Source organism: Ahaetulla prasina, chromosome 12 (genome assembly GCF_028640845.1).
Source record: "Ahaetulla prasina isolate Xishuangbanna chromosome 12, ASM2864084v1, whole genome shotgun sequence".
Classification (NCBI taxonomy): Eukaryota; Metazoa; Chordata; class Lepidosauria; order Squamata; family Colubridae; genus Ahaetulla; species Ahaetulla prasina.
In genome coordinates, this window is record NC_080550.1 from 10,627,519 (window position 1) to 10,655,018 (window position 27,500).

Consider the following 27,500-nt stretch of genomic DNA (forward strand, 5'->3'; position numbering starts at 1 on the left):
TATGGTCCTCTTAGGAATGGGGTGAGGTCAATAGTAGAAAGTTTTTGGTTAAAGCTTTTAGGATTATGGGAAGAGACCACAGAGTCAGGTAAAGTATTCCAAGCACTGATGATTCTGTTGCAGAAGTCATATTTTCTGCAATCTAGATTAAAGCGTTTCATCCCTTTCTTTGCTGTGACAATTCTTCTGCTCTCATCTCAACACATATTTTATTGTGTTTGGTGTTCAATGGTTTGAACTTTTAGTTTCTCCCATGACTTCTTTTGTTACTACTTCGTTCTGTGTTTGATTCTGGATCCCTAAATCGTACGTTTGAATATCAATTAAGTAAAACTGCCTGTTCTTTTTTTATTGGGATTATTTGGGCCTCAGCTCAGTTTAGATTACTCGGAGAAATGCTTCTCCACTAGTTTGGCATGAAAGTCATTTCTAGATATTTGAAGAGCCATCATGCAAGAATGAAGGAGCAGAAAATTGAACCACAACCATTGTCCATAAATTAAAAGCACATTAAGCTAAACATTAGCAAGAAATTCTTAAAGATGCAAACCAGAGAACAAGTTGGTTCAGAAGGTGGAGGACTCTTCTTTATTAAGGTTTTTAAGCAAAGGCCGTGATGCTTTGTGCAGTGTTGCGACTTCCAGCTCATCTTTATGAGAGGATGAATCAGTTAAGTCAGCTGCGCTTACAGATCAAATACAGAATCAGGCATGTTGTACCTGAATTGAGGGTGGCCAAATGCAAAAGAAGACAGTCTTCTTCTAGAGTCCCAACCACAAATTATTTCCCAACCTGGTTATCAATTCTGAGACAATGGAAGGCACCAGAGACGCCAAGTTACATTAGAATATTTTTTTTTTTTTTTGGCAGAGTTGAGATGCTAAGCAGGAGTGTAAAACTGCTAAAATTCCCTCTTCTGCACATTTTAGGCAAGGGAGAGAATTTCACTTCTTCACGTGATGAAACGAAGGAATCAATATTTTATAGGAAACATTTCAATATTGTGTTTCTTCACTTTGGCAACATAGCTGGAAAAGGATCACAGAAATGTCATTCCAGAATCATTTGCAGATTTTCTCCGATGAATACCACTTGATTTTGCCTGCCTGATTACAGTTCCCTCTCTTGTGATTGGCTGTACGGATTGCGTACGGCTCCTCTGACTGGATGCGCTCAATAGCTACCCAATGCCCTACAAAGGGCAGGATGAATGACAAGTTGAATACACAATTTAACATTTCTGCAGTTTTGGATACTTAGTCATCCAATTAGGAGGGCAAACAATAGCACATAACTCATAAAAAAAAGAACAAACCCAGCACAAATTTGGAACTTCTATGTGCATTTCTTTCTCTCTCTCTCTCTCTCTCTCTGTATGTCTCTCTATGCGTATTTGTGTGTGTGTTTGTGTATATATGTGGAGAGAGAAAGAATTTATCTCTTTCATCAACACTTTTCATTTTGTTCTTTGAATGGAATGTCTCCTATAATTAACAAAGATTATGAACTGCAGATTTCAATGCAAAACACATCTGAGTTAAATAAATTACAAAGAAGAAGAAAAAAGTTCACCTACTACATAATGAATTTTTTAAAAAAAGGTTCATAGGGCTGAAAGTAAAGATTTGGGGGTTGGGCTGAACTCAACTCAAAGGAGGTAGATCTAGCATTGCAAAATTTCCAATCGAAGTGCTGCTTCTGCCTTTTTTGAGAGCTAATTGGTGGTGTAGCAGTGAGCAGTCCAGATTCTCTGTGTGAACAAACAACGTGGGAATTGGATTGTACAAGTTCTTATGTATTTAGGGTGCAGAAGTAAAAATTACATGGAGGAACATTAAAAAAAAAAAAACTAATGCTAAGGCTGCCGTAGAAAAGAAAAGAATCATGGGAAAAAAACCTTTTCTTTGCATTCTCTTTCATTCAGTGGTAAAATCTGAACCGGTTTGTTACCGGTTTGCTGGCCGTGCATGCGCGTTAGGTGTCAAACGTGTGCTGCATGCGCAGTGTGCACCAAATGCATGCTATGCGTGTGCATGCAGAGTACACACCAAAAGGAGGCTTGGGAAGGTAAGTAGAGCAGCAAGGGGGAAGAGATCAGTTGTGCTGCGCGATTTAGCTAGACAGCAGGATTTCCTGCTTTCTAGCAAAGCTAAACCGCTCGGTGTAGCTGATTGTCGGAAAAAACGATTCAGAGGAACAGGTAGCTTTTTTAAATTACCGGTTCATCCAAACCGGTAGCTTTTTAAACTACATGTTCAACTGAACCAATAACTAACTACCAGTTCGACCGAACAGGTAGATTTTTTTTTTATCACTACCGATTTGCCCGAACTGGAGCGAACTGGTAGTATTTCACTCCTGCTTTTATCCCAGTAGAGTTAGTCTTAAACGGTTCGTTTAGAGACGGTTCGAAATTAAAATGGTACTGAAAAAAAGTGATTTACAAGTTTTTCACAGCATTCCCACAATCAGTTCTAAGCAAATGGGCATTATAAACCTCCAGCTACTAACTGAGTAACTGTTAACCGAAGTCTTCCCTGCTTTAATCCAACTAGTAATTATTCTGTTTTCACAGATGGGAAAATTGAGACAGAGTGATTAAGCAGCCGGCTTTCAACCCTTGTCTGAATTGGGATTCTGTATGTGAATTCTGGCCTGTGGATCGTTTATACAGACTACAGATTCTATATGTCCCAGGTAAGAAAATGGTACTGTATATTGTGTATTATTGCCAGTAATGTGTGACAAATTTTTAGTTGATGGATACCTGGATACCATATCTGCCTTGATTTTTCAATGAGAAGTTGATCTATATATTTCCCTACATTTAGTGCTTTTCCTCTTCAAAGAGACATCTTTAGAAAGGTTTTTTTAAGAACTGCTTAATCCACAGAAATAGAGAATTAATTATCTGGGGCTGTTATATTCAATGCTGGGACAAAGGCTGAGGGAAGAGAAAGTTAGCCTCTGAGGAGTATTTTTAATTTTACTTCTTAAGGGGGAAAAAAGTGTAATCAAAGAGAGAAACTCTACCAGATTAATTTTTTTTTCATCTCGTCTTTCCTTTTTGATTGAAAATGCATCCCTCTTTTGTGACGTTTAGTCTACTAGTAAATGTAAATGTTGGCCTGGATAGCAAAATAAATGAATTCTGATTTCCAGATGGTTTTCAGATGGCATCACTCGTGTTTATGTATGCATATTAGGCATGAACTATATGTATATGCATTAGATGGATGGATAGATAGATTTTTCCTTTGTCTGAAAAAGTTTGGAAACTTTTAAGATGTCCATAACAAAAGCACAATGTTCTTACTCATCTCTTCCAGGCCAATTTAATGCTATAAAATATGTCCATTAAACATGAGAACCCCTCAGAAAAAAAAGAGAATTGGGAATTCTAATTTATCATTTATAAACATTTATTACCAGCTATTCATTATTCCTGCCTTTCAGTGCCTAGAGATCTTTAAGGACCCAGACAAAATAGATGTCAGGTCAATTTCTCCCTTATTCAAATTTTATTTAGAAAAGGCTGTTTCTGAGATTATTATTATTATTTATTATATTTGTATACCGCCCATCTCCCGAAAGACTCAGGGCGGTTCACAGCCCCAAAAAAACAACAGAAAACATATAATACATATAAACAGCTAAAAGAATAGACAGTTAAATTCAATTGATGCCCTAAAACTTTTAAATACAAATTTAAAACCTCATTTAAACCCCTTTTTTAAAAAATCCCAATTTAAAAACTATGTTCAAGCTAGAGATAATATTTTGGAAGCGAGAAATCCCAAAGAATATTTTGGATTCTTTTATATTTTGGAAATAAGAAATCCAAAAGCAATTTGGATATTTCTTTTATTGAAATAGCAAACCATCCAGTGGTCGGTTTCAATTTTTTTTACTACCAGTTCTGTGGGTGTGGCTTGGTGGGCATGGCAGGGGAAGGATACTATAAAATGGAGTAAAATCTCCATTCCCTCCCTACTCCAGGGGAAGGTTACTGCAAAAATCCCCATTTCCTCCCAATCAGCTGGGATTTGGGAGGCAGAGAATAGATGGGGGCGGAGCCAGTCAGAATTTTTACTACAGCTTTTCCAGAACTGGGCAGAACCTGCTGAGACCCACCTCTGAAATCATCCGTAAGACATACATCCTTACATGTTTAAAAAAGTGATCTGACAGTACTCTGGCCTTGCTTATATGAAGACTATGATTTCCTGGCAGCTTCAGAAAGAGAGAAAGAGAGAGAGAGAGAAAAAACCCTTTATTTTCGACACAGTTAAAAACTAAATGAAGGATGTCCCACACAAAATGATCCAACTGCAGCATAAATAAAGCAACGGAGAAGGTGTGTGAGAAAAAGGTCCTTGTTAAAATGACCCATATGCACAAAGATTCTGTGCACAAGAATAATTCTAGCCACCCACCTTCCACACACATGCAAAGAAACGTATCTCACAAGTATGAATACTGTGGAAGGAAGAGTTGTAAGTTACAACTTGACCCATACTCACAACTGGAATTCTTATCTTGGCAAAGAGATCCTGCAAATAACTCCGTTAGTAAAATAATAAAGAGGCAAACTGATGGCTTGGGTAGAGGTGGAAAACATCTGAAGAACGGTTCAATTTGAGACAACTAGACATACCCAATTCTTCATTTGAAGAAGAATTGGGTATGTCCAGTCTAGTGAAAGGAAGGACTACGGGTGACATGAAAGCAGTGCTCCAGTATTTGAGGAACTGCCACAAAGAAAAGAGGGAAAATCTATTCTCCAGAGCACCAGAAGGTAAGACAAGAAACAATGGATGGAAACTAATCAAGGAGAGACACAATCTAGGCTGTACAGTGAGAACAATCAACCAGTGGAATGGCTCGCCTTCTGAAGTTGTGGGTGCTCCATCACTGAAGGCTTTTAAGAAGAAACTCGAGAGGACAAAAATAATCCCTGATATCATATTGATCATGATGAAGCCATGCCATTAGCACTTCCTTTCTATGGGTTTACGGAATAGGTAAAACCGTTTCTCTGGAATTCCAAATTTATACTCCTTTAAAATTTATCCTCCAAAGACTTCCACAAAGAGCTTCAGAACTGTTTTCCTGTTTTCCTCCCATCTGCAATTTACTATCTATATTTAACCATATGTGTGCGGATTGTAAAGAAGGCATACATTCACTTCAGTTGGGTGATAACACGATGCTGCAAAGGAATCAGCCATAATTACTTAAATGACACTTCTTGCAAAATATTAAGCGTTGTGCAAATGGTTCCCTTTTAAACAGATTGTGTGTGTGTGTGTGTGTGTGTGTGTGTGTGTGTGTGTGTGTGTATGTATGTGTATATATATCTCTATCTATGTGTGTGTGTATGAAATTCTGTCTGGGTTTTCTATAGTATTAATTCTATTTGAGCCATATCAGACCGATGTGTGAGAAATAAAAGAGAGAAAATTGTAACCGTTAAAAGTCTTGCTCTTTGTTTCTTTGTGACCTCGGCAATCTTTTTAGTAAGCTATGGTTCACTAAACTGGCACACAGCAGCATTTCTGCAGTGGAAAAATCATAAACCAGATGGAAGCTTTACATTTTTTGTTTAGTTTTTAAGAGCAGTTTTTTTTTTATAACATCGCTTAAAATCATTCTGATGCATCGTTCTGTTTACACTTAAGACTTTGTAGCTAAGATGTTTACACTGCAGAGAATGTTTTAAGATATTTTATAGTTATGATATTTAGATAATTGGCAAGAAAAAAGATAGTTTGTTGAGATTACAGTGATGTTGGTAACTGTGAAGTAACTTATGAGACTCAATAAATATGTCCAGTTCAGTGGAAAGTACAAACTCGGTTAAAACAAAACAACACAAGAGGGAATGTCTTCTTAGTGAAATCATTTCCTTTTCTTAATCAAAAGATGACAACCACTGCTTTAGAATTCCCATCTGTAACACACTATTCCACATATCTGTTTATCTACTGTGAGATTTTAGGGTTGTTGTTTTTTAAAAAAATATAATTGTTACAGTTAAATATGTTGGGGAAGTGTCTCTTTTAAAAGTCTCCTGTTGAGTTATGTGCCAAAATGGACAAAGTTAATTCTTTGTGGGATACCTTAAAAAAAAAAAACCGATGAAAAGCTGGCCTGCATAACTTCTGTTTAAGCACTTCATTTTCATATGAATGCCGTTTTGAACGTTTTTAATGAAGAATGCGTTTCTTCTGAGCATCTGGTTTCGGGGCTTTTCTTAATGCATTAATCAAAAACAATAACTTCTTTTAACTTTTGTAAAGTGCTCTGAGGAGAAGTATGAAATAATCTGTGTGTGGGCTTCCCAATGTTGGGAATGCAAACATTTCACAATAAACACGAGTAAATGAAAGTACTTGGCCAGATACACTGAAAGATAGTACATGTTGGGTTAATTAATGCCTACCCCATTAAAATAAACTTTGCTTTCAAGATCTGACCAATAAAAATCATTAGTATATTTGGATCAGATGTGCTGAAGGATGATTTCTAAAAAAAAAATGCATATGTTAAACTCTTGCAGGGAGAATTGTCCTTGAAAAACCTAAAACCAAATTAAAGTCAAAGCATTCCATTACCTTTGCGTCCTCTTTGTGTTTTCAATATAGTGATAGGATGAATTATTCCAGTTTTATCTGCTCTTCCTGGAATTGATTTAGTATTGATAGCCTTAAATTTATCATTTTAAATGTGCAAATCGCAGTTATGCAGGCAGCAAGTTATGTAGTTTCAGGCATTGTTCTCCTCCAGAATGTACTATCTGATTATATCTATAATCAAATTACTCTTCTGTTGTATTTTTTAATCAAAAAAGGGTTTATCTTTCCTGATCTTGAGTATAAACATTTTAGTGGTAATCTTATGGTTTAAAAAAGTGTTCTGGGCTGGCTGTGAAATTGTCCATATAACTAAGCCTTCCACTTTATTTACACATTTTTCTCTTTTTTGTTGTCTAATTAATTTACTTTTAACTGATCTACATAAAAATAGAGAATTTGCATTAACCTACTAATGCCACACGAGCCGAGTGGTGTCAGAAGTGTTCATAACATGTTCAGATAGAGATACTCAAGTTAAACACCCTTGTAACACAACCACTAGTCTGGTTATTTTCAGAAATAGTTGACCCACTGCAATAAAAATGACAAACTTCTGGGTTATAAATGCCACACACACCTAAATTTCCCCTGAGAATGGTAAATAAGGGAAATCCACTTGTAAGAAGGGACAAAGTGTGGTTTGATGATACAGCTTAGATGGGGTTAAGTTTACGACTTACATGTCCTTGGATATGTCCCTTAATCCACCGGTCACCAACTGGTGGTCCATGGACAATTTTTGGTGTGCGGCAGAAAAATTATTTGCATTTTTTATATCGCACTAAATCAGGGGTCCTCAAACCACGGCCCCTGGGCCAGATACGTGCAATGAACATTTGTGTTGCTACAGAGAGTCTCCCCCTTTGGGGTCGTCTTGTGTGGGTTGGAGGGGGGCAGAAATACCAACTTGGGGTCTGCTGCAGCCTCCTAGTGTGGGGCTTTGGTCAAAGGTTGGAGGGAAGTGCCACTGGCGGCGAAGAGCCGGAGGACCTTGTTCCAGTGGGACTGCCTGATGGCCTAGAACTGGCAGACCATCTCAGCCCGCTGAGCCTCCAGGTGCCGGTACCTGGCCTTGCATTCCCGCAGGTCTTTCCTCTGCTTGGAAAGCCTATGCTCCTAGTCCTCAGTGAGGTGCTTTTGCTGAGCCTCCTTCTCGGCCAGATCCAATTTGAACTGAAGCAGCTGTTTCGCCAACTCTTTCTCATACTGGCTGCTTAGCTCCAACAGCTGCTTTCTGTTGGGGCCCTAAGGAGCCTGGGTGGGAGGGGAGGGACGAGTAAAGACATGAGTGACACTGAGTTGGCCACGCCCACCCAGTCACATGACCACCTAGCCATGTCCACCCAGCCGGTCATTAGGCAAATCATATTAGTGGTCCACGGGATTTAAAATTATGAATTTAGTGGTCCCCGAGGTCCAAAAGGTTCGTGCTTAATCCATCTTTCCTCAACCTTCCTTTCAGATGTTCTCAAAGATGTTTTTTCAAAAGGCAACTGGACTGTTTTTTCCTTGAGGAAGAAGGAGAAAAAGACATTTCGCTTCTCATCCAAGAAGCTTCATCGGTTCTGGCAGGATAGTGGAGGTGATGGAAGGATTAGTTCTGATAGGATGGGAGGATCGCATTTTTTTGCAATCATCTAGTTGTTAGCACTCTCTCTCACTCTCTCTTGAGGCTACTTGGTGATTTATCTGTGAACTATGACCATTTTTCAGACTTACGAACATTGCTGCATCCCCATGGTCAAAATTGAGATGCTTGGCAATTGACTCATATTTATGATGGGCCTCTGTGGCTCAGGCTGCTAATGCAGTCTGTTATTAACAGCAGCTGCCTGCAATTACTGCAGGTTCAAGTCCCACCAGGCCCAAGGTTGATTCAGCCTTCCATCCTTTATAAGGTAGGTAAAATGAGGACCCAGATTGTTGGGAGCAATAAGTTGACTTTGTATATAAATATACAAATAGAATGAAGACTATTGCTTGACATAGTGTAAGCCGCCCTGAGTCTTCGGAGAAGGGTGGGATATAAATGCAAAAAAAAAAAAAAAGACAGTTGCAGTCTTCTGGGATCATGTGATCCCCTTTTACGACCTTCTGACAAGCAAAGTCAATGGGGAAGCCAGATTCCACTTTACAACTCTGGTACTAACTTAACAAGTACAGTGATTCACTTAACAACTGCAGCAAGAAAGGTTGTAAAATGGAGCAAAACCTGCTTAACAACTGTCTCACTGAGTAACAGAAACATTGGACTCAATTGTGGTCATAAGTTGAGGATTATTTGTATTCATATGCAGTCCAACCAGTGGTGAAATTCAGTTGGTTCTATCAGGCTTGGGCAAACTGGTAGCGCCCGCGGTTGGAGGCTCCGCCCACCCACCTGAGCATCATGATGTCTCATTTTTGACCCTCTGTGCATGCGCAGAAGCTCTGTGCATGTGTGGAGAACGTGCACGGGCGCTCACATTTGCAAACCGGTAGCAAAGGTAAGTGAATTTCAACCCGGAGTCCAACTCTGTTAAATATAACTTGAATTTCCAATCCAAAATTGAGTTGTCCAGTAACCATTTGCACTTTTCATCTTGATTGATTTAAGCTCAAGCTGTTGACCAGCATTTCAGATCTCCTTTCATCTAACAGGACTATTCTCACAATGTTTTGACTCAAGTATTTCTCTTGAAATACTCTATGAATATTCTAAGAATGAAACCACCTAGGAGTGAGTTTATTTACTTACTTAAAAGATTTGTAAGGCTGTCCATCTTAAAACACAACTCCGGGCAGCTTGCAAAGATTAAAACGTTTGTAAATCCCAGCAGGGAACTAGTTAAAATATTAAATATGAAATAACTTTCTGAAACAATTTTGGACCATGCAAACAAGCCATTATGTTTAACTATTCAGATGATAAGAAGCACATAATTTGGCTAGGTATAAAATACATGATTATAGAGAAGCTAGAATTTATTGTTATGGTCATTTATGTGTTCTTTAAAATAAATAATAGGATATTTTAGAATGAGAAGAGAATAAGACGGAAGACAATGGCACCTTTGTGTCCAAGAAAATGAACAATGAATTGTCGTTCTTTGGACAATCAGTTACTTGAAACTTGCACAAACAGTGCTTTGCCAAAAATAAAACAGAACTTTCTCCAAGCTTATGATCAAATTTTAACCATCTTAACGCGAGTTTATTTAGAAAACCAATAAAAATGTACTTGTATTTTGTTTGAATATGATGCTTGTTTTGTTACATATTAACAGAGTTGGAAGGGACCTTGTAGGTCATCTAGTCCATCCCCCTGCCCAAGCAGAAGACCCTACACCATTTCTGACAGATGGCAGTCCATTCTCATCTGGAAAGCTTCCAGGGATGAAAGTCCCACAACTTCCAAAGGCAACTTCAGATTTAACAGAGTTGGAAGGGACCTTGTAGGTCATCCAGTCCAACCCCCCACCCCAATACAGTACTTCTAACCACGCCCCTATTTAAAGACCTAAAAGGAAGAGAAACCTTCCCATCTCCTCGTGATGCCTGGTGCTTTTTGAACCTCCTTTTTCTACAAAACGCCGACAAACCCGCACCCGGAGTACGGCGAAAGTACGGCGAAATTTTAATAAGAATATTGTGATAATATAAACAGCATAACACCATCGCTACACATTTTAGGTTTTCTGAAATGAGGGCCTTACATCACAGGTTTTGAAGGGTTTAATTCACGGGCTTATATTTAAAATCAAAAGGTCACCATCTACAATTCATTTCTAGAGAACAGAAAGGTTTATTTCACTAACTGCTCTCAAGTAATTGGTTTGTAGCTTGCAACCAGTGTCAGGTGGAGAAACAAACTGTAGGGGAAGCAGTAAAGAAATAGACAAATAATAGGCAGGAAATCGCAAAAACTAATCCAGATTCAATACATTGCGGTGTTGATAAAAAAAAAAATCGTTTGAAATTCTCCAAATGTCGAATCCTGATGATATCTAAAGATTTCATTCAGGGACTGGTGATATTTTTTAGAAGAAAAAGCAACTTGCTTTTCCTTAACTGGGTTTATTCTTTTTTTTTATAAAAAAGTTTTATTTTTACATTCATATCCAACAACTCATCCAATGTACAGTCATATACAGTACAATTAGTCAGGCTTGCCCAGTTACCACCCCCTCCTTTTAACTCTCTTCCCTCTTCTACCTTCTTCTACTTTCCAGGCCTTCCTCCCCTTCTCTTATCTACATCCTCTCCTCCCTCCACCCTTCACCTTCCTCCTCCCTCTTCTATCCCTCTTCCTTCCTCTTCTCCCTCTTCTACCCCTCTTCTCCTCTTTCCTACCTCCTACTCTCTCCTCCTTTCTCCCTCCCCACCATTCTAAAATGGTAGCTGGGCAGACCCGACCCTACATTAATTATATTTATACATCTTCAATAATCCCTGTAAATTAACCATCACTCCATCCTCTACCCTCACCCCTCCCCCAGTGGGGGGTAAGGGGGAGGGGAACTGGGTTTCTTCTTGATGTAGAGCAGGGGGGTCAACCTGGTGGCCTTGGACTGGATGCATCAAGCGCAGGCCACACCCACCCCAGCTATGCAAGTGGGGAAAAAAACCGGGAAACATGCAACGCCTCCGGTGGCTCAACAGACTAAGCAGTCTGTTAGTAACACAGCTGCTTGCAATTACTGCAGGTTCAAGCCCCACCAGGTCCCAAGGTTGACTCAGCCTTCCATCCTTTATAAGGTAGGTAAAATGAGGACCCAGATTGTTGGGGGCAATAAAAGTTGACTTTGTATATAATATACAAATGGATGAAGACTATTGCTTAACATAGTGTAAGCCGCCCTGAGTCTTCGGAGAAGGACGGGATATAAATTCAAAAAACAAAAAACAAAAAAAACCCGTGATGTGGCAAGTTTGACACCTGTGATGTGCAGGAACATACATGCATAAGGCAACACAGTAAGGACATAATTCCAGAATAGATGATGATGATCATCATCATCATCATCACCACTATCACCATACAGGTAGTCCTTTATTGTTTGTTTGTTTATAAAATTTATTGGCTGCCCATCTTACCGTAAAGTAACTCTGGGTGGCTTACAGAGACAAAAACACATCATTAAAACCTGAATAAATTAAAACCAATAGGGACGCGGTGGCTCAGGGGCTAGGACGTTGAACTTGTCAATCAAAAGGTCGGCAGCTCGGCGGTTCGAATCCCTAGTGCTGCTGTGTAACGGGGTGAGCTCCCGTTACTTGTCCCAGCTTCTGCCAACCTAGCAGTTCGAAAGCACGTAAAAAATGCAAGTAGGAAAAATAGGGACCACCTTTGGTGGGAAGGTAACAGCGTTCCGTGCGCCTTTGGCGTTGAGTCATGCCAGCCACATGACTAGGGAGACATCTTCGGACAGCGCTGGCTCTTCAGCTTTGAAATGGAGATGAGCACCGTCCCCTAGAGTCGGTGACGACTAGCACGTATGTGCGAGGGGAACGTTTACCTTTACCTAAATTAAAATCAAAAATTAAAAGCAAAGACGTGTGGGGAGAGTGGGGACAGAACAGGGGAACGGGGGATCTCTTGATATTCAGTCAACCACTTCCATTGTGTTTTTCCTCCATTGGGGCCCCAGGCCAACTGGCCGAGCTAGATCTTTAGGCCCTTACTTATTACCATAATTGGAACCACAATTGCAGACAAGGAATAATGGATGGAAACCAGGGGAAAAATTCACTTACCTTTCCCTACCGGCTTGCAAATATGAGTGTGTGTGCACGCTCGCTATGCTCATATGTGCCTCCACACATGCGTAGAGACTTCTGTTCATGCACAGAGGGTCAAAAATGGGATGTGATGATGTCTAGGCAGGAGGATGGAGCCTCTCACCCCGGCGCTACTGGATCACGGGATCCGGATAGATCCGGCTGAATTTCACCCCTGATGGAAACTCAACAAGGAGAGATTCAACGGGAAATGAGGAGAAATTTTCTGACAGTGAGAACAATCAATCCATGGAACTGAAGTTGCCTTCGGAAGTTGTGGGAGCTTCATCACTTGAGACTTTCAAGAAGGGACTGGGCTGCCACTTGTCAGAAACTGTGTAGGGTCTCCTGCTTGGGTGGGGTGGGGGGTTGGACTAGATGACCTACAAGGTACCTTATAACTCTTTTAATATGTAAATCTGTGGCTAAGGAAGGCAGGAAGGTTAAGTGAGTTTTGCACCTGGTTTTTTGCCTTGGTTGTTAACTGAATCACTGCCAATTTTTAAGTGAATCATGTGGTTGTTGAGTGAATCTGGTTTCATCATTGATTTTGCTTGTTGGATGCCAGCTGGGAAGGTTACAAAGGGTGATCACCAGTGGTGGGATTCAGCCAGTTCGCACCACTTCAGGAGAACTGGTTGTTAACCTTCTGAGCAGTTTGGTGAACTGGTTGTCGGAAGAAATCATTAGGACAGAGAACCGGTTGTTAAATTATTTGAATCCCACCACTGGTGATCACCCAACCTGGGACACTTCAACCCTTGTAAATAGGTGCTGGTTGCCAAGGGCCAAAATTTTTATCACGTGACCATGGGGAGGCTGCAATGATCGTAGGTGTGTGGACCAGTCATAAGTCACATTCTTCAATGTCGTCGTAACTTTGAATGTTCACTAAACAAGTGGTTATAAGTCTAGGATTACCTGTACAGCCTCTGCCCCTAAGCTTACAATTAAGAAAAAAAAAAAGGAGAACTAGAATAGAGATGATAAACATTTTATTCCCCAGAGTGAGGTTGACTCCAATTCTCCTGACCTTCCACAAGAGCTAAAATATCTGTCTCTGCCAGTTGGCTTTGGGTTCCAAAGGGAGGTGGTTCACATTAATATTATCTACGAATAGCAGATTCCCCCTCCCCCCCTGCTCATCCTACTTTCTCCCTCCCTTCCCAAGGTTTTTGTATTTTTATCCTTTTTAACATTGAAGGAGAAGATTTGTAGCTCAGGGCTGAAGTGAAGGTCCTTGGTGCTCTCTGAACTTGGTTGTTTTCTTGCAGGCGTTTCTGCAATGTTCAAAATAGTTAACATCACCAGCTTGAAAACTAGTACTGAGGATATTACCCAGGGGTGGGCTTCAAAAATTTTAGCAAGGGGTTCTCTGCCCGATTGCTGGGTGGGCGTGGCCATGGTGGGTGTGGCCTAGTCGGCCTCCTGCACCATGGTGGTGGGGTAGGTGGGTGTTTTTGCCCTCCCTGAGCTCTGGAGACTTTCCTCGAGCTTCTGGGAGGGCAAAAATGGCCTCCCTAGTCTCTGGAACTGAACTGATCTGGTCTGATTTCAGCTTCCGGTATTCCCAACCCCCACAGTCTTATGTCCAGCCTATCTCAGAATTCTGGGAGTTCTTGTTGAATTCAGCAAATTCCGAGAGTCCCCAGATTTGGGAAGGGTCCCAGATTAGGGCAGCTCTGCTTTGCCAGTCCCTACCAGCTTTGCATCCAGTGTCGAGTTCTTAGGAACATTGTTTTCAAAATGGCAGAGGTGTGAAAGGTTTCCTTTTTTTTTTTTTTGACATCAGATTTGGCAAGTGATTAAAGTCATAAAAGTCACTAATAACCCTCCTGTGGGAACTAAACAATGGTAAAAATGGAGGTCTGAAAAAAAAAATGTCCACTGTATACGAACAATAAGTATTGGTTGTTTCTCTTTAAAGCATTGCATTCTTTTTGGGTTGCATGGTTCCCACTGATTTGAACAGCAGTAAAGTAGCTAAGATTCCTCCCCTCTAATATATACCTTTGAAACACTATTGACAAAAATAGAGGTCTTTTTGAGAGCTAAAAGTCAGAGCATGTAGAGCTAATTCCCAGCCTCTTTTTATCTAAACCATTCTCCTTTATTATGAGTGTGGTTGGTGAGTACTTTCATGGATGCAAAATTTCTGATAGCAGATGGCTCTTTAACACAATCCATTGGGTTGGAGGGAAACTAGATACATTTGGACTGGAAATAACTCTCTGTTGAAAAGGAAATTTTGGGGATAATCAACTCTCAGATAATGTCTATATTTCTGCTTCTCAATAGGTCACAGAGAGGGAAACAGCACTCCCTTGATGACTTTATTGGGCAACACTTACTGAGATAAACCTCCTGCTCATTATTTAAAGAGAAAATGCTCATAATTGAATGAATACGGGAGAGGTGACATCATTTAAGGGTAACAGGCCTCTGATCTCCTCGTCATAATCCCCGTTATTTATTTATTTAGTGTATGATGAGAACATGAAGAGGAGAAGTAAACATATAGACACAGTCCACATAATTATATATACAAAAACATCCACGGGGCCTCATAACTGGATGTACAATTAAGCTATCCAGGAGATCCGTCTTTGGTGTTGCTTCCTACAGATTTCCTAGGGAACTAGAGAATCCACGTCGTGGGTTGCACAATAAGTTTAACAGTTTGCATATCAGCATCACAATCGCGACAAGGGAAATCTTTCCATCCCCACTGATAAAGGGCAGAGGCACTTCTTCTAGTATCACACCTAATTCTGTTTAATTTTGTCCAGACTGAGTGATGAAGATCGAAACCAAGAGGTTTAGTAGAGGGATCAATAATGGTCAGGCCACAAGAAGATGCCTTGGACCATTCCTCTCTCTGGTCATTCTCAGGGTTAAACTGGATAGGTCTTTTGATTCTTGATGAATGGATTTTTTTTTAATGTATACTGAGAGCATATGCACACAATTCCTTGTGTGTCCAGTCACATTTGGCCAATAAAGAATTCTATTCTATTCTATTCTATTCTATTCTATTCTGTTCTGTTCTGTTCTGTTCTGTTCTGTTCTGTTCTGTTCTGTTCTGTTCTGTTCTGTTCTGTTCTGTTCTGTTCTACTCTACTCTACTCTACTCTACTCTACTCTACTCTACTCTACTCTACTCTACTCTACTCTACTGCTGTTTCCATGCTGATTATGGGAAATCAGTCTTGTGATGGGCTTTGCATAATTCCAGTTGGAAAAGGAAATGAAAGAAGGTTGGCTTTAGAGCCAACACCAATTGGGCAGTCCTTCAGACAGAGCCTTTCTCCCTTCCCCCTTCAAAATAAGGGGCAAAGAAGGTTATGCAGATCCAAATAGTCTCCAGATCTCCCATAACTTTCCCCTCCAGTCTTCTGAGATGTGATTCAGGAGTAGAACACATGTTTGGTGTTTTGGAGATTCACTTTTAGTCATTGTCAACATCGCAGTAGAGTGAGGCACAGAACCTGACAATGTAAGGTAACTTCCAATGTTCCTTCTGCTAACACAGATGCACCATATGGACATCAAAGCTTGTGCTGGAGCTTTGATATGCAGTTTTAAGGTAATTTCTGAGTGTAAAATATTAAACGGTTGGGAAAGCCTTTTTTTAAATTTAACGTCGGATTAAAAAAAATCAATCCAACCACTTGGCATTCTGTCAGGTCAGTTTTCTGTCATCATGTAAAATGGGAGACTTCGTATGGACAATGGCAGACATTTTATGTACAGAGTCCATTTTTAGAATAGAATAGAATAGAATTATTTTTTATTGGCCAAGTGTGATTGGACACACAAGAAATTTGTTGTTGGTGCATACGCTCTCAGTGTACAGAAAAGAAAAGATACCTTCATCAAGAATCATAAGGTACAACACTTAATCATAGGGTACAAATCAGCAATCAGGAAACAATATCAATATAAATTTTCATGATTTTTCTAATCAACAGCCCCTCTGTTTGTTTGTTTGTTTGTTTATTTTAATCTGGACTTGTTTTAGGGTATTTGCCAATTCTCTCCTGCCGAATTGCATCTCCTGAACATAGTTGCATGCTACTACCTTCCTGTTAAAGACTACTTCAGCTTTAATTGCAATAATACAAGAGCAACCAATAAATTTAAACTTAATGTCAACCGCTTTAATCTAGATTGCAGAAAATATGACTTCTGTAACAGAATCATCAGGGCTTGGAATACTTTACCTGACTCTGTGGTCTCTTCCCATAATCCTAAAAGCTTTATCCAAAAACTTTCTACTATCGACCTCACCCCATTCCTAAGAGGACCATAAGGGGCGTGCATAAGCGCACAAACGTGCCTGCCGTTCCTGTCCTATTGTTTTTCTTTTCTTCTTCCTATATATATATATGCTTATACCTCCTAATAATTACTCATATATATGTTTATATACTATATAATCTTTTTATATGATACTTACATATATTGTTGTGACAAAATAAATAAATAAAATAAATACTTAGATCCAGCAACTGATCATTTTGAGATTTCCAGGTTTTTAAGCCTACTTTGTGGGGAACAACTGCTTTTGTGGTTTAGTAAGCAGGTGAAATCAAAAAAATCTCATTTCATATCTGACATTAATAACTTTCGGGGGAATGAACATTGGCATTTATGTGTGGACCCAAATCGAGTCCAATGTCCTAGCAGCACAAGGTCAGCAGACAATGCTACTAACTAGATAGGAAAATAAATCATGCATAATGCAGAAATTCTACCTTACATGTTAATTAATGTGTGCAATCAATTACTGATGTTACAATATGAGAAAGAAACTGGTTGGGAATGGGGTAATAAAAAATACCTATAGATTTATCTGCTGCTTCCCCCCCCCCCCACACACACATTTAAACAAATAGTCTTCAAGCTCTCTGGATGCTGTGTTGAGACATGCTTTGAATAATAAGCATCATAAAATCTAATCAGATTTATAAGAGGAATTGATTGTTGTGGCAGGAAGAGAGGGTAGAAAATAAGCTGAAATTTAAGTGTTAATTTTTATGCTAATCCACAGTAGCTTCATATGAAGCAATTTTGTTCTGTGCCACAAATATAAAATTGTCCCTTGCAGAGAAATGTCAGCTTGGTAGACCTGAAAGCAGTAATTTATTAGGTATGTTTCTATTAGTATGTGTCACAGTTGTTAGCAGGCAATACACACACAATGAAGCTTCATACTTCTCCTCCAAGTCTCCAAATGTTTCAGCTCAGTGGTTAGAACGTGGGGGCATTAATACATTATCATATACAGGGTGGTCTGTGCCCTGTGGACAAAAGGCTATTTAATACAATTTAATGTCATTCGGAGAAGAAGAGGGGAGGGGAAAAAAAAATAAAGACAGGGAATAAAATGGCATCTGTGTGTTTCACAGTGTACTCATGCAAAAAAAAAAAAAAAGAGAGAGAGAGAGAGAGAGAGAGAGAGAGAGAGAGAGAGCCCTCAGTTTAAGAGGTATGACATTTCTGCCAAAGAGAAAGAATAAAAACTGGGACAATTTCCCTCCCCCCCAAACCTGCTCCCTACTACTGCAGTATTTTTCTAAATGCTATTAAGTGATCGATTTACACAGGCACTTGATGATGTCATCTATAAGGAGCAGAATGCAGATGACAGCAAAATACGGGTGACAATGACCTTGCTTTAATATCCTTGGAACTCTGTCAGACTTACTTCCAGTGTATGGCTTCAAAGAATGTACTTTTTTTGGGGGGACAATATCTAGTTACCGGGTAGTGAATTAATAGAGTTAAGGGGTCTGATGCAATTCTCAATATAGGTCAATTACATGCAGCAACATCTGCTCTGTCACGATCATTTGCATAGAGCATTCATATGTTAATGATGCCTCTTTTTACTCAAGTCATATATTTAAAAAAAAAACAACAAAATTTGCATATCAGTTTGGATCAGTATATTACAAGCAATTTATCATCTTCTCATTCTTGTTATGAGTTAAGGGGGTGGCAAATGAATATATGTGTGTGTGCGTGTGGGTCTATGCACAAACACACGCAAACACACACACACAATATGTGCACATGTGCACCCATGGACACTCTTCTTGAGTGATGGCTGTTATATTTGAGTATGCTTCTGATTTATACAAGAAACCCCCTTAGTGGGAAAGCTTCCATTTTAAAGCCGCTTAAAGCCTTATAAATCAATAATGACACAGATGGACTGGTGATAATCTATTTAGAATGCCTGATAGCAAATATTGTTGTACAGATGATTAGAGTAGTAACTGTTTTAGCAGGAAGCCTCTCTTCTCTTTGTAAATGGTAAGTTTGAACCCACCAAAAAAAAAGAAAGAAAGAAAGAAAGAAAGAAAGAAAGAAAGAAAGAAAGAAAGAAAGAAAGAAAAGAAAAAAGTGCACTTAATGTCAGAAAATCTTCTTGCTGAGTCTGGATTGCAAAGGGGAGAAACAACATGGAGAGAAGAACAAAGAGAGTTTCCAGCTCCTGCCAATATAATAATATCAATTCCTGTTTCTTTAACAAAACAGGTCCTCTTAATGGAATTGTGACTTCAGGTGTAAATAGCATTAAAAGCGACTTTTTCCCCCTCCTTTCCCCCTGGTTCTCTTTGCCCTGATATAGCAGAAGGAGGGAGGAAAATAAAGTAGAGGTTGTCAGAAGTGGCAGCTGCTTGGAATCCTGATAAATATAAGCTTTTATTGATCTGATGAAAATGAACGATCCCAGCGCTATGCAGTATTTAGCTTCTTGTCTACCCCACGTCACCACTGGCCTTGCTTTTAGGATAGATTGTCATTTTCTCCTACCCGAGATCTGATTTCATCTTTAACCTCCCCCCCCCGCCCCTGTTGAATTTCCCTTGACCTCTGCGCCTTCGCTGCGATTTGGGGAATTTGCTACTTTTCACTTTACATCATTCCTTTTCTTTATTTTCTTTTGTGATAGGGAAGTGGGACGCCCCCTTGGCAATCTGTCATTGCCAAGCTCTGCTGCATCCTTTCACTGAGTGATTGCTAACCAGACTGACAGTCCTTAAAACAAGTATGCAGTTAAGGTGCTAAGGTAAGATATGCTTGCATTCTTTGCTGAACACCTTCCCCTCCTTCCCATGTTTCCCTGGCATATCAGGGCCTCTGGATTGCCGCTTGGTAATGATTCTTTCTTCATTAGGAGAAACGCCTGTCTTTCAGAGGGGACTGGCAAGGGGAGGAAGTTGACTCCTGGTCTTTCAGTTGTAAAATCGTGAGATTTCAAAAGATCCAAGTCCCAGAGCTCACTGTAACATCATTGCAAAAGAGGCATTAAGAGTTGTCAATCTTATTTTGCGAAGTTTTCTCTCTGGTAACGCTATACTTCAAACTAGGGCATATAAAACCTTTGCCAGACCTATCCTTGAATACTGCTCACCTGCCTGGAACCCTCACTGTATTTCAGGCATCAATTCATTAGAGAGGGCCCAGAGATATTTTACTAGAAGAGTACTCAAATCTTCTGCTCAAAATAAAATTCCCTATCCCACCAGGCTTGAAATTTTAGGTCTGGATAGCCTCGAACTACGCCGTCTACGTTCTGACCTATGTTTAGTTCATAAGATTATTCACCAAAATGTCCTACCTGTAAATGAGTACTTTAATTTCAACCGTAATAACACAAAGGTTATCAATAGATTCAAACTCAATGTCAATCGCTCTAATCTTGATTGCAGGAAATATGACATCTGCAATAGAGTAGTAAATGTCTGGAACACTCTACTTGATCCTGTTGTTAGTCCCTCTAATCCCCATACCTTTTACCGTAAACTGTCTACTGTGGACCTTTCATGTTTCTTAAGAGGTCCCTAAGGGGGCGTGCATAAGCGCACCAGCGTGCTTACCCTCCCTGTCCTACTGTCTCCATTTATAAGTAATCATTCTATGTGTTTATGGCTATGTTTTGCCTATTTATATCCTTTCTGTTTGTGCCAAAAAAATTTCATGTGTCTATGTCTATACTGTTACTTGTTTCCTTATACTTGTTGACAAATAAATAAATAATAGTAAAGAAGGTAGGGAAGAGACTTTAAAAATGGGCCCGCCGTGGAGATTTTAATGATAGAGCAAACCCCCTGATTGCTGCTTTCTAAACAAAAAGAAAAGCATGGAGGCCAAAGGTTTGAGGCAAAAATCTTCACTTGAAATTCAGACATGGTTCCATCGAATCCATATCTCTGATGTGTTTGCAAGGTTCAAATTCATTGGGCATAGTTTAGCCTCTCAAGGATCTGGGAATGGACTGGTTGCAGTGTGCAAACTCTTGTTCAGTGTGGCCTACAGGACTTACTGATGGAAGGAAAGTTTGTGAATGTCCACAAGTCTCAGAGGAGCACCAGTGTCGAACCATTCATGCCACTGTTGTTCATATTAGGCACCTCCCTAACTAAATGTCTGTTGCCCAGTTTGTATGCAGGGAAACAATTAACTATGTCAAATTGCCTCCAGCTCTTATCGATTCGAGGGAAACTTTTGAAATGTGTTGCCATCACAGGTCTTCAGTATATTTCTGGTAGTATCATTTACTAGGGTGACCCATAGCCACAATAGAATAGAAAGGAAGGGAAGAGAAGAGAAGAGAAGAGAAGAGAAGAGAAGAGAAGAGAAGAGAAGAGAAGAGAAGAGAAGAATTTTTTATTGGCCAAGTGTGATTGGACACATAAGGAATTTATCTTGGTGCATATGCTCTCAGTGTACATAAAAGAAAAGATATCTTCATCAAGGTACAACACTTACAACACTTAATGATAGTCATAGGGTACAAATTTAACACTTAATGATACAACACTTAATGATAGTCATAGGGTACAAATAAGCAACCAGGAACCAATCAATATCAATATAAATCGTAAGGATACAAGCAACAAAGTTACAGTCATAGAGTCATAAGTGGGAGGAGATGGGAGATGGGAACAATGAGGGGATTAATAGTAGTGCAGATTTAGTAATAGTTTGCTGCTTTCCTCCTATTCATATACTCACCCAATGGCTTACAATCCCAAACTACAACTGTAGGTCTTATTAATGTTGAATTAATTTATTCAACCTGCAATAGGCTTTCCTAACAGCAGACAGGTTAAATTTTATAAGTAGACTATGTACAACACTCCTCGAGGTGTAGTAAAACCATCTACTTGTGAGTAACCCTGCTGTCAGTTTAAGTAGCTTTTGATACACCAAATCAGAGGTGAAGATTGGAAATAGCTTTCCTGAAAGCTGGAGTCAAAAGTCATAAATTATTCTGCCCCCGTCATTTGTTCATATGGTAAAACCATAGATCTTTGCCTGACATTACTGAAATAGAGAAAAAGGGAAAGTTAAAAATAAAATGAAGCATTTAAATCTTTGCGGTGGATAACTCTCCGGGTGATAATCTAGCAAAGTTGATAAAAGCTGCTATCAATTATGGCTTATTACTAATTGATTAAGGTATTATTAATAAACATTAGGGTGACAATGACCTCATGGACCTTAGATAAGTGGACTTTTAAGAAGGAAAAAAATCAGTCTGAGAGCTTTCATGTCCTACTCCCATCTTTATTTTGTTGCCCACTGCAACTACATCGCAAAAAAGGCTTTAAGAGTTGTAAACCTAATTTACGTAGCTTCTTCTCCAGAAACACTACACTACTAACCAGAGCTTATAAAACATTTGCTAGACCAATTCTTGAATACAGCTCGCCTGTCTGGAACCCATATCACATTTCAGACATCAATACAATTGAACGTGTCCAGAAATATTTTACAAGAAGAGTTCTCCACTCCTCTGAATACAACAAAATACCTTATGCCACCAGACTTCAAATCTTGGGTTTAGAAAACTTAGAACTCCACCTCCTTCTACAGGACCTGTGTTTAACTCATAAAACCATCTATTGCAATGTCCTTCCTGTTAAAGACTACTTCAGCTTCAATCACAACAATACAAGAGCAACCAATAGATTTAAACTTAATGTTAATCGCTTCAATCTTGATAGCAGAAAATATGATGTCTGTAACAGAGTTGTTAATACTTGGAATATACTACCTGACTCTGTGGTCTCTTCCCAAAATCCCCAAAGCTTCAACCAAAAACTATCTACCATTGACCTCACCCCATTCCTAAGAGGTCTGTAAGGGGCGTGCATAAGAGCACAAGCGAACCTACCGTTCCTGTCCTATTGTTTCCTTTCATTATATCCAATTAATATAGTTATTACATACTTATGCTTATATATATGCTTATATATTATATAGTTATTTTCATGCTTATGCTTATATATACTGTTGTGACAAAATAAATAAATAAAATAAAATAAATTTCCAAAGTCTGTTCATCCTAACTCCCGAGCTGGTGAGTTCCCAAGCGGACAAGCCAGGCAACGTCAAACCATTCCCGGCATGCCTCTTCATGGTGTTGTTTTCTGCACTGCTGTGTGTGATACCCTCCTTCTTCTTAGGCGCATTTCAGTCTTGAAGGAAACTAATCCCTCTTCATATACTTAACTTCAGGAAACTCGCTGGAATTAACACTAAATGATACTCCTGTATTAATTTACTAACTAGACATTAGTGGTAATTCATAATATTATCAGCAGTATGCTTGTAAAACAATTACAGTGGTAACAGTTTATTTAACTGCACTGTGTTTTGGAGGGCAGTCTTTTAATAAGGTAAATGTTTAGCTCTCTACAGTATGCAAAACCAATGATCTCAACTGCCAATCTGCTCGGACTGAAAAAAAAATTGTTTCCATTGCTTATAAGATTTAGAGATTATGTGCCAAGCAAGGGAATTGTTTTTTTTTTCCCCCCACCCTTCGGGAAAGTAAAACGTAGAATGGGAAGAATTCTTCCCATTCTATGTACTGCAAGGCCCCACTGCCATACTTGAAGACCTCCAGATCTTGGCTTACAGGAGATAACTTTCAAGAAACAGTACCTACAGACCTTGTTTGCTTTTGCTTTGCTTTTCTCCCAAACCACGCTTTGGTATTATTTCATTAATGATATGACGTGAGCGCACACGACAAGATTTTTGAGAGATCCTGACAAAATTGTGGTCCTGTGGTTTCTGAAAATGAGGACGTACTTGGAGGAAGGTAGGAATTTTCTGGAGAAGTGACTAGATGACTTTATAGAGAAAGGGGTTTTCTACTCTATTCAGAAATGAGCACCATGCTCCCCTGAAGTCTAATCAGCCCTGTTAACAAAGCCAGACGGTTTGTGCTATTCCTAACAAGGCAAAGTCAAAAGCCGTTCCTGGCTTATGACAGTTTCCTGGTTTATACGAGATGAGTCACAAACAGGGTATTTTTCATTTTGTCCGATGGTTGGGGGAAACCAAGCAGAGTACACAATAATGCACAGCCCGGTTCCAGGTAAGTCATAATTTTGGTTTTCAGTGGATGCTTCCATTACATTTTTTTCCACCATGAAAAAAAAGAGTCCTACAAAATGGATAGTTTGTGCTTGAATTTTTTTTTTTAGGATTCTTTATCTCTTTATTGAGACTCTACCTTTTCTCTTTAGAGATCTTCATAGCTTACACAGAGCCTTGATCTCTCTGGTAATCCTAGAGTTGAGGTAGATTTAGCTATACCAGCTATAAGCAAACTCTATGGTTAAGCGAGAGCTTGAATCTAGGTCTACCTGATCCAGGTCAACAGGCTATAATGTCTATAATGCCATGACTTCAAAAACAATCATTAAATCAGGGATGTCCAGACTTGGCCCCTTGAAGAGTGGTGGACTTCAATTCCCAGAATTCCCCAGCGAGCAACTTGCTCCTATTTATAGCTCATGCTGGCTGGGGAATTCTGGGAGCTGAAGTCCACCACTCTTCAAGGGGCCAAGTTTGGACACCACTTCATTAAATGATTCCAAATGATGGAAATAGCTTATCTTTTTCATATATTTTTCCCTCCCAAAGAAGTGCTATTTCTTACTCGATAAAGCATTTGTTCTTGTATACATTTTCTCTCATGTTATTATTGTGATGTTATTCTTATTTGGCTTCTGAGGAACCGTCAGAAGCATTTGCCCATCAAATGTGGAAAAACAACCTTCACCTACGAAGAGGTGAAAAAACTGGGAACCTCACTTAACATTTTGGTCAGGGCCAAGAGTCGTCCAGGTTGAAATGGATTTTATTTACTCACTTTTTAATCTCATCTTTCTACTTAGAATAGCTAACAACAGTGAACATACAGGCTATGTTTTTTTTTAAAAAAAGAAATCTAATTAAAATTAAAATTAATTAGCAATTAAAAGCATGACAAGAGAAATGCGTCTTGACAGATTTTCTAAATATAGAGAGAAAAGAGCCCAAAACACAACTCCTTAGGGACACACAGAAGAGGCCCCAAAGATATTCCTAGAGTGACAAGGAAGAAGGTCCTCTTCACATCTCAAATGGATAAACCTCTGACATTAAGAGTGTCTTCAGAAGGAACTCATGTGTTGATTGACCTTTGTGGATAGACAGGTTCATGACGGAGAGCCAGTCCTTCAGATACTCGGGCTTTAAATTGTGTCAGACTGTAGGCTTAATTCTAGTACAGTCAGATGAATTTTATGATCCCTATACTTTGCACAGCTTAGCGGCCCAGTCAAACCACTTCTGGAAATGTTTTTAAGGATCGAATCATGTACTGCACATTGCAGTAGTGAGAATGGGATGCAACCAGGGTATGGATGAAAACTGCCAAGTTGGGTCAGTCGGGGATCAGTTGTGTCACTTGATGATATCAACCATCACCGAGGACATGTGTTTCCCTGCCACAGTGCCCATCTGGGAATAGACTGACAGCTGAAGATCAAAGAGTAGTCTCAGACTTTTGGACCACACACCATGTTCCTGTTCTGTTCAGTGTTCTGCAATTCTCTTTGTCTCTGTGCCATCAAATTTGAGTTGTGATGAATCACAACCATATCCAACATTCCCCAATATAAATTCTCATGCTAAAACATTTGGATGCACCAAAGATTCCATTCTCTGGGAAAGAAAACCATCTCAGAAACAATTTCTTATATAAGCCACTCGCGTATTTTTCTTCCAGTCTTTACCTGGCTGTCTTCCGAACGTCCTTCCTAAGCTTACCAACATTTCATATTTCGTTGTTTGAAATGTGCAAACAAGTAACGCCTTTGCTGTGCTTTTGGTGTGCCTTGAAATAAAATGTGATTAGCCATTTGAAAAATGCAACTTTTCAATCAGGGCTTAATTCATCTGCAGAATCATCTTCTTACAGGCTTGAAACAAAATTGACCTTGTTGATGTAGTCTGAACGCAAGATAAATGCCTTATCCACTAACAAGCAGCAGAACAATGCAGATGTCCCAGCCAATAGCGTGTGGGGAAGCTTTTTCTTAATGTGCCGATAAAGTTTCAAAGCCTGTAAAAATCAAGAAACTGAGCAAAAAGTAACAGCAGTGGAGAGCCTCATAGCTTTCACACTGAATTTGAGCCCTGCTTTACTTTCTGGCATGATTACCAGAAGGAAAAGCAAACCCACACCTCTTGTTACTAGATATTTGGAGATCTTGCAGAAGACCGTGAGATGGGTGACTTCCACCGCTTTGGCCTCAAGCGACTGTTTCATTTTTAATAGCAGCAACAGAGTTGGAAGGGACCTTGGAAGTCATCTAGTCCAACCCCCTGCTCACGCGGGGGACCTATACCAGGGATTTGAACCACCGAACGGCCGAGCTTTCTGATCGGCAAGCTCGGCGTCTTAGCCACTGAGCCACCCAGCTATCTTCTGAACGTTTTGCCAGAGTCTGAGCCAACGGACTTTGCAGAAGCCTTTGGGAATTAGACTTTGGGAGAGCCACGTGTTTCAGAGCTTTTCAACACTTCAGTCACAACAATACATGAGCACACAATAGATTTAAGCTTAATGTGAACTTGATTGTAGAAAATATGACTTCAGTAACAGAGTTGTTAATGCCTGGAATGTACTACCAGACTCTGTGGTCTCTTCCCAAAATCCCCAAAGCTTTAACCAAAGACTATCTACTATTGACCTCACCCCATTCCTAAGAGGTCTGTAAGGGGTGTGCATAAGAGCACCAGCGTGCCTACCGTTCCTGTCCTAATGTTCCCTTTGATTGTATCCAATTCGTATAGTTATTTTATACTTATGCTTATATATTTGCTTATATATCATATAGTTACTTCATGCTTATGCTTATATATACTGTTGTGACAAATAAAATAAATAGAAATAAATAAAAAAAAACCCAGCGGTGATAGAAACAAGGAAGGAGCAAACTGAGCTGGCAGACCAGACTGCTCCATTCTTCTCGAGATTGCCTTCTCCATAACCACCCTTGCTATTCTAACCTCTCCTATGTTAGGCAGTTTCCTTGAACTGAACTGAGCTGAATGTTTTCCTTTTGAGGGAAGCTTTCTCTCTTTTGCTTGTAAACTCTCTGATAAAAAGCAAAATCCCCCCCACCCCACCCTTCCTAATCTTCCTACATTCTCATGACCTCAGTAAATGCATTGTTTGCTCAGAGAGGAGGATCTACTGTTTTGCTGAGAGATCTTGGAAGCATCTGCCCCGTACTTGATATCAGAGGAAGTTTATCTAAATTCGTTGCTTTATTTTGGTCGTTCCCCTCTCTACCTCCGTTCCCCTCTCTATCTCCTCTTCTCCCTCTGAAATTCTCTCTTTTTTTGGGGTGGGTGGGCGCGGTTTCCTCCTTTGACAAGTTACTACAGTAGGGAACTGGATATGATTCTGTCTTCCTTGACTACCTCATGGAATGTAATGCTACTCTAGTTTTCACTCAACAGGAACGCATCAAGTTAATGAAAATGCTTTTAAACTGACTATTTTTCTATCTCATATTTATGGCATAATAGTGAGTGATAGGCCCTTAATGAAAGACACCAGCATGTGTGCACCTGTTTTCTTGACGTTTTATAGATGGAAGAAGGGAAGGATGGCAGATTGGCACCTTTAGAACAATGCTCTAAGTCCCTAGACACCGGCGGTCTTTGCATCTACATCCAGACCAGAGGTGAAATCTCAATTTTTTTGGCTACTGGTTCTGTGGGTGTGGTTTG

General features: G+C 39.6%; 1 protein-coding gene across 2 annotated transcripts in view; it reads left to right on the top strand.

Moving 5' to 3' along the window:
* Window positions 1-27,500, top strand: part of ZNF536 (zinc finger protein 536) — a 553,139-nt gene that overhangs the window by 184,762 nt on the left and 340,877 nt on the right. For both annotated transcript variants that reach the window (XM_058154982.1, XM_058154983.1), the window contains 3 exons: window positions 2,576-2,697; window positions 19,363-19,479; window positions 27,361-27,454. In XM_058154982.1, the coding sequence (XP_058010965.1) occupies window positions 27,361-27,454 (94 nt within the window). In that variant the 5' untranslated portion in view covers window positions 2,576-2,697; window positions 19,363-19,479. The remainder of the gene's footprint in view (window positions 1-2,575; window positions 2,698-19,362; window positions 19,480-27,360; window positions 27,455-27,500) is intronic.